The sequence below is a fragment of the Pavona decussata genome, unplaced genomic scaffold (assembly GCF_977016875.1).
Source record: "Pavona decussata unplaced genomic scaffold, jaPavDecu1.1 SCAFFOLD_912, whole genome shotgun sequence".
NCBI classification, from domain to species: Eukaryota; Metazoa; Cnidaria; class Anthozoa; order Scleractinia; family Agariciidae; genus Pavona; species Pavona decussata.
In genome coordinates, this window is record NW_028145943.1 from 1,241,861 (window position 1) to 1,254,531 (window position 12,671).

A 12,671-nucleotide genomic window follows, 5' to 3' on the forward strand; every position below is an offset into this window, starting at 1 on the left:
ACTTTTTTCTCACATCTGCAACGGTGTGTAAACATTGGGTAAATGCGGTTTTTACTGTCTTTGCCTTCCAGGCAAATCTAGTTCAAACAAAGTCTAGTTTTGAGCAAACATGACAAAATTTCATCAACATTGTATTTTCTCATTTGCTGCGGTTTTGCTACTGTTGTAAATCTGTCTTCTCATGCATTTTCAAAACCCGATTAAGCTGATCCTGGATTAACGAGTTAAGTTATAAATTAATAGAAATTTTTCCAAAAGATTCAGTTTTGATATAGGCTGTTCTTTACCATTAGCTTGAAAAAAGAGGAAGATACTTTAAAGACATTTTTAGCGAGAGAGCTGAAAACCTCGATTAACTATTTGAAAAACAACTTAACTTGAGGATAGGAGACAGAAAGTGCAAATACTACAAAGATGTGCATAATTATAACACTCGGCGCAGAAATAATTTTCAAAAGCATTCATTAATTTATTCAGGAGGAACTGAGTTATCGCATTAGATTATTAGATTGTTCAAAGCGTTCATTTATTTACTGGTGCATGAAATATATTATATTCTGTTATTCTGTCAGAGCCTTTCGGGAGAACAGTATAACGCCAAAGTGTCCCTGAATAAATAAAGCTTATTATTTTTTTTGTCTTCGGTCACGTGATAATTGTAACCAATCACAGTTATCAAAATTAATTGGTGAGCTTATGGTGAATGGGCTTAATCGCTTGTAAGGCTTGATCACTTACATTAGAATTAAAGAAGGAGAGTTATTAAAAAATACAATTTCAATGATTCTCTTGTTTGCGTCTTCTATGAAATTTGCATCTAAAGGTGTATAAAAAGAGATGACACCGAAGTAAACTTAATTATTTTTAAACGAAAAGTGATTAATCGAAAGATCAAAATAATTATTTCAAATCGACGTTATTTAGGAATTTTCTGAAAAACCGACACAATTAATTGTTTTCTACTCCGGCCTAATTATTTTGTTGTCATATTTCCTTTCCATCAAGACAACTAAAAAGATCAGGAAAGAACCAATTCAGAATTATACTTCTCATAACATCTTTCAATAAAGTCTTTCTATAAACATGTTTAAAAAAGCAGATAAATATCTCATGAGACGTCACTTTTTCAATTTTAATTTTGTGTTGTTCCGCGCAAAGCATCAAAGCTTACGCCTCGAGAATACATTCATTTAAAAATCAGGAAATTACGTAGATCAAGACAAAAGACAATGTGAGATTGAAGACGCGAAGATGTATATACATATTGCTTTCAGCATATGATCATTTCGCAGAACCTTTAGCCGCCCGGATCATTGGCAAAAGAGCCCTTAGGCTTGCGGCAAATACGGATATCGGGTTCGGTTCATAAGTGCTTCAGTTAAGAACACCGTGTAGGGCTTTGCATTGAATTGACTTGAAACGCCGACTTTGAAACGTGAGTGCAGAATCTACAGAGAAATCCAGTTGTGAACGCTAAATAAGCTGGTAAGTATAACTTATCACAATTTACGACCAATGACAGTTTAGCTCCGTAATGGGCAACGACTAAAGAAATTATAAACATTTGATATTCCTGCGGTGTTTTCGCTAAGCTTAGTGGAGTGATTTTCTACTTTAATAACGAAAAAAAAAATGACAGTGAATGAATTTAAAATGAAAACCATTTTGGAAACTTGCACACCTTTTGCATTATAGCAAAACTGGGAACAAATCAAGCGTGATCTGCTGATCGCTTGTCTTTAAAGCTAGTATTTCCCTAACATTTCAATCTTATATTGATGCCGAACTGAATTACAAAATGGATACTCTTTCCAAGAAAATTATTGTTTAGGTTTAATCCCGAATAATCTTGATGTTTATTCAGTTTGAGCAAACTAATGTTCTGTAAAGAAAAAAAAGTGATTTTTTTTTAACGTCATTTTTGTCATTTTATTGAAACTTCAGGTCGGGCATGCTTCTTCTCTGCGATTGAAACTCTGATGTTCGCTCATTAACATATGAACCTTGCCGACACATTTCGGCCTTCAGTTTTGTCTGGCTTACCTCCTTTAGAAAGTAAATCTCAAATGTATTGTTAAGTTTCACCTGCAGTAGCTTCTATTAGCAACAAGAGAATGATATTAATCGTTTAGTGATGCCATTTTCTGTCATTATTTGCAGCCGTTTCGGTTTTGTGAAAAAGAAATTAAAATAAGATGGCACTATCTTCTTCAATAAATTAAACTCAAAGCGGATGTAAAACAACTTATAACTCCTTGTGCTACATTCATTTATAACAGCACTTTAAAGCTATGTTAATTTACAACACTGAATTTACCATTATTGACGGTTTTAAGAAGTGTATTTTCGAACTTATTCTCGAATACTGCCAATCCTCCTTGCTGTATTTTTCGGAAACCTTTCAAAATGGGATAATACACTGCAGAGTTTGGTTGACATGGCAATTTTTCCTTAATTCTGAGAATGATACTGATATTTTCTAACTTAACAGCAACAATACTTAATGCATTTCTTTCCAGAAAGCAAAGAATATGACAATTAACTGACAAATAGATAATTAAAATATAGATAAAGGTTTATTTTCATGTTCAATTAGCTATAGAGCAGCGATATTTCATTTTGATTTCGTAAAACTAGATTCTTTCAATGCTAGATATCCTTGGGTATTTTTCAAGACGTAAAATTTATTAGCTGCAAGAAAAACACCAAAGGGATAAGGCGAAAAAAAAATATATTTGCCAACTTCCGACTAGATCACGACCAAGATCGTAACGCTTCGGAAATGGTTCGTTACCAGACCAAACGCGAAGCAAAGTAATTCGGTAGGCACCGAAACCCTTACGAAAACAGACGTTTACGTTGTTTGAATTGATTTCTTTCAAGACGGAGCGACAACCAGGATTTAAAATTAGAATTCAAGCGCAGCAGATACGGCAAATCGCTTCCAAATATGCATTACTTAAAGATCTAAATGGGCCGTTTTGAAGGGCGAACAAATCTCAACTAAAATAGTTTCTAACTTTTTAGTTCTTCTCAAAAAATGGCTTTTAGTATTTTACGGTTTGGTTTATTAAGACGAATCACGCTGAGATTAATTCCTTGAATATTGATTATAACTGTAGATTTCGTAATACAATCATAAGCAAGTAAAAATTAACGACAAAATCGAAGGACGTTTCGGAGTCGTAATTCAATCATTTTGAACTTGAAAATGGTGTCATGGCAACCCCCAAAAGTTGTTCGATTTCATCGTTAATCTTTACTTGCTTATATGTTGAAAGCCTTGTTTAAAAAAAAAATGTAATAATGTAATAATTTTGGGGTGATTTGTATTTACTTTTTATCAACTTTTCGTTCCCTTTTTAATAAACACACAGTTTGGGTATCTCCGGTGCTACTTACAATTCTCATTTTTTATTTTGTCAAGGTTGTCATGTTTGTTCAGAGTTCCTTTTCAAAGCATTTACCAAGTTGTTTATTTTGTAATCCTTTAAACTGTCAATTAGAGACTTTCCTTTGAAATGCTAAAATTTCCTGAAGGGCAATTTCCTGGGATTTTCTAAAACATTCATTACTGTCTTGGAGTTTGTAAATAAAAATTTCACCGAAGTGGAAACAGATTGCATGTTTGATATCTTTTGTTTTGTTTGCCTTCGACCTCAGAAACGCCTTTCAAAAATGCTTTTGTGTTTTTTCTTCAATTTCATGATGTTGAAAAAAGTTGGAAGAAAAAGAGCAATCGACCGCTTATTAGTAACAACTTCAGTAAGTTCATTTTTTTAGTTTGTTTTTCTTGGCCTCACATTTCGTTTCATTTTGTTCAATTTGCTGGCTGTCATTTATTTCGTCGGCTGTAGTTTTGTTCTCATTGATCAGGCTACTTAATTTCAAACATGCAAATTTAACCAAAAATGATTGGAAAATACTGAAGGAAAGATCCGCACTTACTCGCATGATCTTCTGGAACCTGTCTAATATTGCAACATAGGTGAGGCTAATTTTACTTTTTGTGTGGTTTGGTCGTAACCTAAGAAATATCTTGTAAGACTAATAAGATGAAGCGAAAAGAATTCACGGAATTATCTAGAAAGTATTCGGTTATTTAAAACTACTGATATGTTATGTACCAAGAGCTCTTACATTCACCACAATTCATGAAGACTTGATGGAAAATAATCAAAACGATTTCTCGAACACTCGCACAAGAAAGGAAAAGTTTGACGTGTAGTAGACTGAGAAAATTAATTTGAGTGGTTTTGCTACGACAGTAGAAAATCTAAGGATATTAATAAATTCTTTAGGCTACCTTTTTGCTTAGTTTTGTTTTATTTAAATTTTGGTTCTTCGTTTCAAATTAATTAAATCTACACTTTATTCAATGCCATTAAGTGCTTTATTTCTTCTTGTGGCAAACCAATACGATTCGATTCGATTTTGAAGTGTTGTGAGATGAAGCTTTCATTGAGAAGGATCCAATTACTTTTTTCTATCATATTTTTGCCAACCGACTGATACTTGTCCTTTTTCCTTTATGTGGTTGGTGGTATTCTGAATTTGTGGTATCCCGCTTCACCATGAGGTGTTTGCACCCATGTACAAAGGATGCTCTTTGTTGAAAATGTCTGTAATTTCTATCGATAAGTCAGAGTTCTTGGCTAACTCGTCCCCTGTCTCTCTCTTGGTTAATGGCCGCGCTCGACATGGGAACGCTAGGGTTTATGGGCAACTTATGACTCAACAGTAACAGAAATGACTTAGGACAGTAGACGTGACGCAGGGTATTTTGTATATTTTTGGTTATCATTGCGTGACCTTATATGATCAAGTGATACCAGAAGAGCATCGCGGAGTAACGTAATACCGGAATGCGTTATACATAAGAGGAAGCAGTTGAACCCTTGTAAGGAGGACTTCTGTAGTAATATGTTTTCTCCGTATTTACAGGCTATCTGATCATTTTCCGTGAAGTGCCGCAATGTCTGATCGTATTGCGCTTTCTGTTCCGACAAGCAATTTACAAACACGCGCCTTTCGAAGTCATTCCTACAACCCCCCTCCGCCGCTTGGATCACATCGCTCAAGAAGAACACTCAGTCTTCCAGCTCGAGAGAAACCAGTGATTCCTCCGGTGATTACGGAAACTCCCGATTGCTCACAATTGCCTCACGAACAGCACTCGGCTGAGTCCTGTGTGCGTGTTCAGACAAATTGTGATGAAATTGGTAAGTTGTAATATCAAAAAAACATAAAAGTTTAAATGAGATTAGTGTTTTTATCATGATCACTCAGTAAATATTTAGTTCTTATTAACCGAGCGAGAGGTCTGTATGGGAGAATCTTGACCGAGGTCGCCAGTACAGACCGAACGCAGTGAGGTCTGTACCAGCGACCGAGGTCAAGATTCTCCCATACAGACCGACCTAGCTCGGTTAATAAGATGTTTATTATATGGCCAAACAGGAAATCAAAAGGAAAAAAGTGTATTGTTCCCCTGCGCGGGCTCAAGCAATTAGCTGGCTTACTTCTGTCACTAGTCTCCAGTCCAAACGGGACAAAAATAACTGTTCAAAGTACAGCTTTGTACAAACTTCGTCAATGAATGAAGACAAAATAACCGTTGTTTTCCTACAGGCTCAACGAACATTTTCTAAAATGCGACCAAAAGTGCAACAAATTTTAATGCCTGTCTGTGCCGCGATCGCTCAGCGATAAGTTCTCATTCAGCCTTGCGATCTTTGACTGATCACCACGGAAAACGTTAATGTTAAATGTGCAGCCTTCAAAAATTGCTTGAGGTTGGATTTGTTGGACTGTGAAGACATTTTGCTGAGTTGTAGTGGAGGCACTGACTTGGTTTTCTTCGAACTGAGCAGATGTATCTGGTCCACGATTCAGGACAGTAGACATTTCTCGCTGTCGCTTGAGAGATGCTGAATGCTAGCTGTCGAGGCTTTTCAAATTTTTATGACCGCTTAGCTGTACAACGAAATTTGTCTGAACGTCTGCTTCGAGGAGTCGTCCAACACTGGTCTTCCTAACGGAGTGATTAGAAACCTTGTTGTTTGTTTCATCGAGTTTGGCTGAAGCAAAGGCGTTTTTAAGGAACTTGCCAATTTCATTCTTTCCGAGGGGCCTATCCAGATACCCTACTTCGTCACTTGGTTTTCGTCGGTGATTTACGGCGAGACAAAAAGGAGCATCTGGATCTAACACGGCTTCGGAACGATGGCTTCAAAACACTTTGTAAAATTCAACTGGGCATCTTCATTTGTTTTTGTTTTTGTTGATCAGACTTCCTTTTTCACGCAAGTGGCGTTGAAAACTTCGCTGGAAGCCGCTTGATGTACACAGTTCGTACTCGGTGCCATCTTGTTTACGAGCGGAGATAAAAAATTCAGACAAAGGAAGGTCGAGCTCGTTGGCAGGTATGTTTTCAATTGCTCTAGACTCTTTCATTGACTCACAAAATTTCTTTCTTGCGTTTAAGTCGCTCTTAGTCTTGTATTGAGAGTTTTTGGATTTTTGCGTTTGCAAAAACTTCTCAATTTCGACTTCATCTTTGCTCGTAGCTTTCTCGGCTGGACTCAAATTTGCAACGTTTGCTCATTGTCTTTACCTGCTTCCAAGTTCAGGGCTACTGGTTCTTCCATTTAGTACTGTATTAACAGGAACAAGCCAATTTTTCTTCTTCTTTTGTTTGTAACTTTTTGAGGACAAATGTTGCATTAAATCGGTCTAGATGCCGGTCTGGGAAAATCTAGACCGCCGTCAATATCAATTTTAGCCAATCAGGTTCTTGAATTTGATCGTTTCCAGTCCTTTTGAGACACGGCCATGTAATAAAATTCTATATGCACTGGCATGTCCACCAATAATTTGTTTCATGTCCTAACGATCGCGTGAGTGGACATGTTAATTCAAAAACCACCTATAATGTTGGGGACCAAGCCGATTTGCACACTAGTTTACTTTAAAAAGACGCAAGCAGAACAAGAGACCATTTCAACTCAACGCCGCTTTGCACAGGCCCATACTAAAGTAAACAAATTACATCAACTCAGTGACAACCGAACAGTGAAAAATTGAAGTTAACTTCGATTTGAATTGTGATAATTAAAAAATGGACCTGCGCGGAATTAGTGCTTAAAACTAAACTGACTCATGTCACTTTTTTGCCAGAAAAGTGAAAGTGATACTTGGGAATGCCGCCGCTCTCACAGGGTCGGGAGGAACGAGGGCTCCTTTCCTCGAATAGCGGTCTTTGTAAGCTCAATCTCGTATCCAGAGTCCTCAGGCTCTTTGGTCAGTGGGTGGTCACCAGGAGGTCTCTGGGAAAATTGAAAAAAAAAGTATATTTAAATTTTTCGATTGGCTTTCCCGTAACGCTCTGCAGTGTTTTACCACAGTAATCCTCCGGTTAAAAACTCCAGTACCCCACACAGGGTGCAGAGCATTAACAAATTGACACCCGTTATGTATGTGCCTGTCAACTTATTGATGATAAATTTCATTAAACTTTGACAATGTTATGACGAAATTTATCATCTGGATAAAAGTTAAAACCAATAAAAAACCAACAAAAAACTGGCGTAATTTTTTTTGCAAGAACTGTCAAATTTCTCGCGCGATTATTGGCTAATTTATATCGCGCGTCTATTCGCGCCAAGGTCTTTGTCTAATGCCTTATGTTAATTTTTTCAGCTTTAAAAGGTCTTCACGCAGGATTTGAATAGCTATCTTTCTCTTGACAATGACTAAATGACGACGTCGAAACGTCAAGATCTTATAAGTTTATTATTCCCAATTAGAGTGCAGACGGATGAAAAGTCAGAGATGTCATCATCGACAAAAATGTTAAACTTTTTTAGCGTTGTGTTCAAGACAGTTTGGCGCGGATTCAAACTCAAATTAAAACTATAGAATTCTTGAAAGAGACAATCATTTTAAGCTTGAGCCCTACGACAGCTACAGCAGAAACTGAAGCGAAGCTCTAGAGCGGAAAGTTGAGGATTTTTGTTTGACCTGCAAATCGAAGGTTAGCTTGAATCACTAGAATTACAGATAGAGGGTAGGCATGGTCACGTGCTCACTTCTGCCGTTTACCGTTTGCCGTAAATGTAATTCTAAATTTCTCTACTATTGAGACTGAAATTACCGGAGCCGAAATAAACAGTGTTGCAGAGGCCTTGTTTAGAGAAAATTCCCGGCTGGAATAATTGTTAGTTTCGAAATTTCTGTTTCTTTACTGAGTTCTTGTTTTAGATGTTTTATATAGTCCATGAGCCTAAAATTCTCTCAATGTTAACAAGAAACTGATGGCTGGTTTGATGTCTCGTGTTTACTCTTTTTCTAATTTCTATTCTACTCGATTTATACTCGCGATTGAACCTCGGTTCATTTGCGCTTTTTTATCGTAAAAATTCCATTCGATCGTACAAGACACTCTCTTGAAACATCTCAGTGCCTTGTTGAGTCCAAAACATCTTTACTGAATTTGCTCCATAGAGATCAAAATTAAATCCCTCTGGATTAAAAACGGTTACAATTTAGAAGGATTTCATTTTGACAATCTTTATTGTACAAATCAAGTAAAGATGTTTTGGATGTGTCTTGTTCGATTGAAGAATAGAATTCCTCGCGATCCTGTGTACGCTAAAGCAGATTATGCATATTTACAACTCGTGATTGATGTGGCAACATGTGTTAAGATTAATCAGGAAGCTGTCAATAATCATTATTATTATTATTATTATTATTATTATTATTATTATTATTATTATTATTATTATTATTATTATTATTATTATTATTATTATTATAAAGACACGAGTGTTTTATTGCAAAATACACCACTCGGCGTAATACTCATACGAAACTACATCCTACATCCGGGACCCGAGTGGCGTATTTTCCATGCCCTCACTAGTGAGGATATTGATGACGCCATTCCGCGCTTTTCCACGATTGTTTATGTAAACAGTTAGTGAAAAATGGCGAGCGACAGATTTGTCTATATAATAAAAAGAAAATTACACGGTGGCTTGAAGATATGAATTTTATTTCCTCATTTTAAACATAGAGGATATTACATGGCCGCGCGGAGATACGAAATTTCTCTTCGAGTGTTGAAAAATATTTCACGAGTGAGCACAGCGAACGAGTGAAATATTTTTCAACATGAGAAGAGAAATTTCGTATCTCCAAGTGACCATGTAATTTTCTTTTTATTATATAAAATCCTCACAATACAGCAAAATATGCTCTGTTCTTTATTTCAAAAACTAAGGTTTGAAATTGAGTTCATAAGCTTACAGTCAGTTGTTTATTTGTATCAATCGTAAACCAGGCCGAGTTATGTCAATTCAAAGTAAGACTAAGCGAAAAGGCCACAATAGGTTCCTGGTATAAACTAATGGCATATTAAATATGCTTAGAAATTTGGCTTACAGTAACAAGTAAATCTGAACATACCGTCCTAGCTTTCATCGCTGCTTTCAACTACCCACACACAACTCGTCGTCGTACGCAGTTTTCCTCCTTGTATTCGGATTTTCTTGTTCTTCTACGAATTCGATCAGTTTCTAATCTGTGATCTCGGCAAATCTGTTTGAACTTGTCTCCATTTTAGAATAAACTTAACTTCGACTCGCGAAAAGACCAACTCAAAAACTCTCGAAAGACCAAACGACAGCTAAACGGCGGAAAACCCTTCGGAAAACAACAAGTGCTTGACAGCGCGCGAAAATACTGCGAGCTGATTGGTCAAAAATGATATCACACATGTGTGGATAAAAATGATATCGCCACTGGCGGGATAACGTTTTTATTAATTTGCTACCACTCGGTATACCACTAAATTTTATATAATAAAATGTTTTACTCATTCGCTGCTCTAGTTCGTAAAATATTGTTTTTACCACTCGAAAATAAAACTCGTATCCTCGCGCCGCTGTGTAATATCCCCTATGTCTAACCAGTCACAACACGATATATACCATAAGCTAGTGTCATAGATCAGTGGGAAAACTCTACAGGCTCTTCCTCGCCCCAGTACCAGCTTTCGGGCCCGAAAAGTATCAAATCCATTTTCTATCGACTAGTCGTAGTTTTACGTTCTAACTACAACATTAGAAGAAAAGCAAAGAAATTTATTATGTTATCAAATTGCGTAGCTTAAATTCATCGAGCTTATTGAATATTTTATAGCTAAAAGAAATGGCAGGCTCGCTCGCTTATCGTATTGGGCGGCTTACAGAAGGAGTTTCCCGCCCTCTTCCTTCCCCCAAGCCCCCAAAGGGAAAGCCCTCAGGTCATATTCCTCATTACAAGAAATTTAAAGTGTTCTCATTGTTTTGTACTCCATGTGGGCTTTTTGAATCGCTCGTCAGTAGCGTGGAAGCTTCACGTTTTGCCAACAAGCAATCAGGGTATTACCTTAATGCACCACACCATTGCTTGCTAGTATATGTGACAGGTTTTTCACCTCAGTCGAAATTCAAGAATTGTCTGGGTGATGTCCCGATAACTTACCGCAATCCGAAAACCAGATTATGTGCACCGTGTTGAGCAACAGCGAGTCAATTTAAAATTTAGATTACTAAGTTTTGTACTTATAAGAGCTCTGTTTAACCAATCCATGGCATTTTTCTATGCATATGGCCTATACTCTTATAAACCATAGAAATAACGTCATTAAATTTTCCAAACTAGCGCTGATGGATGATTTAAAGCATTTCCTCGTCAGAATATCATTCCGAATACCCAGACTGAAATTTAAAAGTAGTTCGAACTCCATTTTATTGGAAAAATGGGAACAATTTCGCCACGCGAGAAAAACGTTCGGTGCTTTTCTTTATATGAAATGTCAGTTTTCTTCTTTGTGCTTGACCTCTTATAGAGAATACGCTATGGCCCAAATTCAGCGCGTGAAAATTTTGTCAGTTATGGGGCAAGTTGCGCTATAATCGATGATAAATGGATTTGGCCCGGTAAGATCTTGAGACTTTCGAGAAACTCACGCCAGGCCGAGAATGCTATGAAGCGCTGCACTGTTCGTAAAGATGCGGTTTACATACTGTATGTTTCTTCTCCTTGTGTTTTCAGGTTGGTTTGCTCCTATTATTGGACTGTTTTTGAGTCTCCTGCTCTTCGCATGGGCGTGTTTACTGTCACTTTCTGAAGATGAACAAAAAGCATTACTATCATGATTGTGAGAAAAAACTGCGGAACAAGCCCTACTCGAGGGTTCATGTACCTTATAAGTGGCACATTAGGTTTTGTTGGGCACTGTTACCATTTATCATGGTGAGGGGTGGGGGGGGGGGGGGGTAATCACTGAAACTCAATGAAAGTAAAACTGCCATAGCGCACTTTATGTCACGGAAATCTCGTTCATGTGGGCTACACCTAAGACGATCATCATTCGAAACTAGTAACCAGCCATCGACAGCTGTTTCGCTCTTTTTTGGCCCATCGTCACGATCCGTCAACATATTTCACCCTACTTCAACCATCATTGCGTAGTTTTTTCAAGTCTGTCACCAACTACGATCCGACAAAATATTCAGGATCACATCTCTCGCAATTGGTAAGCTGACTTCAAGTAAGTACGCTTCACTTTCGTTTCGATCAACACGATCTGGCTTCCGGTAAGTCAAGTTATCTTGAGGAAGAGACGACCCGAGTCAGTTCGTGTGTATTGGACTTGACTTCCACCACTAATCATGAGGGTGGGGTACAAAAAGAAAATGGAACATGAATACCGTATATTCCCCTATCTAAAAGGACGCGCCTGACATGATATAGTGTTCAAGACTAGGGAGCAGCGTCTGTTACCAGTTTGAGATCATTTTGCCCACTTGCCACAAGTAATGTGCAGCGGGATTGATAACCGCGCTCCTCTCTAAGATCTTTTCTAAAATGACTAGCAAGATAAATGGAAGGGAAGAAGTGTTACCGAGTCTGTACAAGCCACACCGCCGTTCTGATGAGCCTCAAATAGGGCGAAACAGCTGTGGGCGAAACAACTGTCCATGCCTGCTCTGTAGTCTCGGTAGCTAATCATTGCAAGTGTGGCCCACATGAAAGAGATTACGCTGCCTTATTAAACTTTTTTCAGTGGAGTGTGGAAAGTAATTTGGTAATTTACTTTACTTCGCTTTGTGATTGGTCAGCAAAACTCGCGCCACTTTCTCAGCCAATGAGAAGCAAAACCAAAACCAATCGGGACTTGGTCGCATGCGTTTTCCCGCCCTTGGCGCTGGTTGCTTCGATATCTGATTGATTCATTGCACTGGTTACGTCTCTCATGATTGACCAAAGTAATTACTTTGGTTTTGGTTTTTGACATCCAAATAAAAAACACTCTATATGGCAGTTTTACTTCTGTTCATTCTGCTTTTGATTCGACAATGAACGGAGTGCAGCGTACTCAGAGTAATACGAATTGCGTACTTCTACAAAGGTTTTCAAGTTAATGGGAAAAACTGGGATCGCGTTCTTTTTTGGTAACTGGTATTCTCAGACTATCTATTCCGTCATTCGAGAACGGGAATAATAATTACAAAAACAACCAGAACTGTCCCAAAACGATGCTCCCCCCTCCCCTCTGCCCTCCCCCCCCCCCCCCCCTCCAACCCTAAACCACAGTTTTCAAGCCAGTTAATTGTCGT

General features: G+C 37.8%; 1 protein-coding gene across 2 annotated transcripts; it reads left to right on the forward strand.

Moving 5' to 3' along the window:
• Positions 1–1,123: 1,123 nt before the first annotated feature.
• On the forward strand, positions 1,124–12,391 carry LOC146448557 (uncharacterized). Of its 2 annotated transcripts, none has more exons than XM_085102478.1 (3): positions 1,124–1,485; positions 4,945–5,222; positions 11,104–12,391. In XM_085102478.1, exons 2-3 carry the CDS (start codon positions 4,976–4,978, stop codon positions 11,205–11,207), a joined length of 351 nt encoding a protein of 116 aa, XP_084958604.1. In that variant the 5' UTR covers positions 1,124–1,485; positions 4,945–4,975; the 3' UTR covers positions 11,208–12,391. The 2 variants fall into 2 exon arrangements, with proteins under 2 accessions (XP_084958604.1, XP_084958605.1); XM_085102479.1 differs by lacking the exon at positions 1,124–1,485 and adding an exon at positions 3,625–3,988.
• The last annotated feature ends 280 nt before the right edge of the window (positions 12,392–12,671 follow it).

Excerpts from the sequence above, each read along its gene's own strand:
- LOC146448557 (XM_085102478.1), top strand. The coding sequence starts at position 4,976 with ATGTCTGATCGTATTGCGCTTTCTGTTCCGACAAGCAATTTACAAACA. Across the intron at positions 5,223-11,103 it reads GACAAATTGTGATGAAATTG|GTTGGTTTGCTCCTATTATT; the intron begins GTAAGTTGTAAT and ends TTGTGTTTTCAG.